General features: G+C 62.1%; 1 protein-coding gene across 1 annotated transcript in view; it reads right to left on the bottom strand.

Moving 5' to 3' along the window:
- The window catches only part of SOX9 (SRY-box 9), a 3496-nt gene extending 2911 nt beyond the window's left edge, over positions 1-585 (bottom strand). Inside the window, 2 exon segments of the mRNA XM_006109814.3 lie at positions 1-64; positions 67-585. Of these exon segments, the coding sequence (XP_006109876.2) occupies positions 1-64; positions 67-424 (422 nt within the window). The 5' untranslated portion in view covers positions 425-585.
- Between the last annotated feature and the right edge of the window lie 370 nt (positions 586-955).

Raw genomic sequence — 955 nt, forward strand, 5'->3', positions numbered from 1 at the left:
TGCTCGCCGGGGGAGTGCACCTCGCTCATGCCGAGAGAGTGCGGCGAGTCGGCCTGCAGCGCCTGAAGATGGCGTTGAGGGAGATGTGCGTCTGTTCGGCCGCCTCCTCGGCCTCCGCCTGGCCGTTCTTCACCGACTTCCTGCGCCGGGGCTGGTACTTGTAGTCCGGGTGGTCCTTCTTGTGCTGCACGCGCAGCCGCTCCGCCTCCTCCACGAAGGGCCGCTTCTCGCTCTCGTTCAGCAGTCTGCGTGCGCGAAAGGGGGCGCAGAGGAAAAGAGGGGGGCAGGTCTGTGAAATCTGCGGCGCTGTCATGGTGGCGGGAGCGGGAGGTGACCCCCGACCTCTCCGCTGATGCTTTTGCACACAACCCCCCGCCCCCCCGCGTCTCCCTCCCTCTGCTTTCCAGCCACTGCCGCAGCTCATAACTTTTCTTAAACAACAACAAAAAGTAAAAAAAAGTCTCCCCTATTCTTTTAGTGGGACGGTCACTCCGCGCCCCGCCCTCTCCCCTTCTCTTCTATTTGGAAGCCCTGCAGATGGAAATAGCCCTCCGCTGCCCCGTTCTTAATGCCTCTGCTACTGGAGTCATCCCTCTCCCACCCCACCCTCCCTCCCCCTACTCCCTTCAAACACTTTCCAAAAATCCCACTCAATTTGCAAGAAGCCCCTCCTGTCCACCCTCCGACACTGCGCCCACCTATTTCCAGGAGCCTCCCTCCTCCGCCCCCTTCCGGCTAAGGGGGTCCTCTAGCCTGGGTTTCTCTCCCGCCCTCCATCCCAACTCCGGGAGTGCAGAGCTACGCGAAAGCGCGCAGTTCCTGGGAGAGAGAAGCAAACTTCGCTTCCCACTCCAGCACCCATTTGGGATTGCAGTTCATCAGGCTGCCCCTCTCCCACCGTGCGTGCGTCCTACTAGCCTTCTCCCACCCGCTGGCCGCCCATCACCCCCCCCCT

This window comes from Myotis lucifugus, unplaced genomic scaffold, assembly GCF_000147115.1.
Source record: "Myotis lucifugus unplaced genomic scaffold, Myoluc2.0 scaffold_146, whole genome shotgun sequence".
In the NCBI taxonomy this organism is placed as follows: domain Eukaryota; kingdom Metazoa; phylum Chordata; class Mammalia; order Chiroptera; family Vespertilionidae; genus Myotis; species Myotis lucifugus.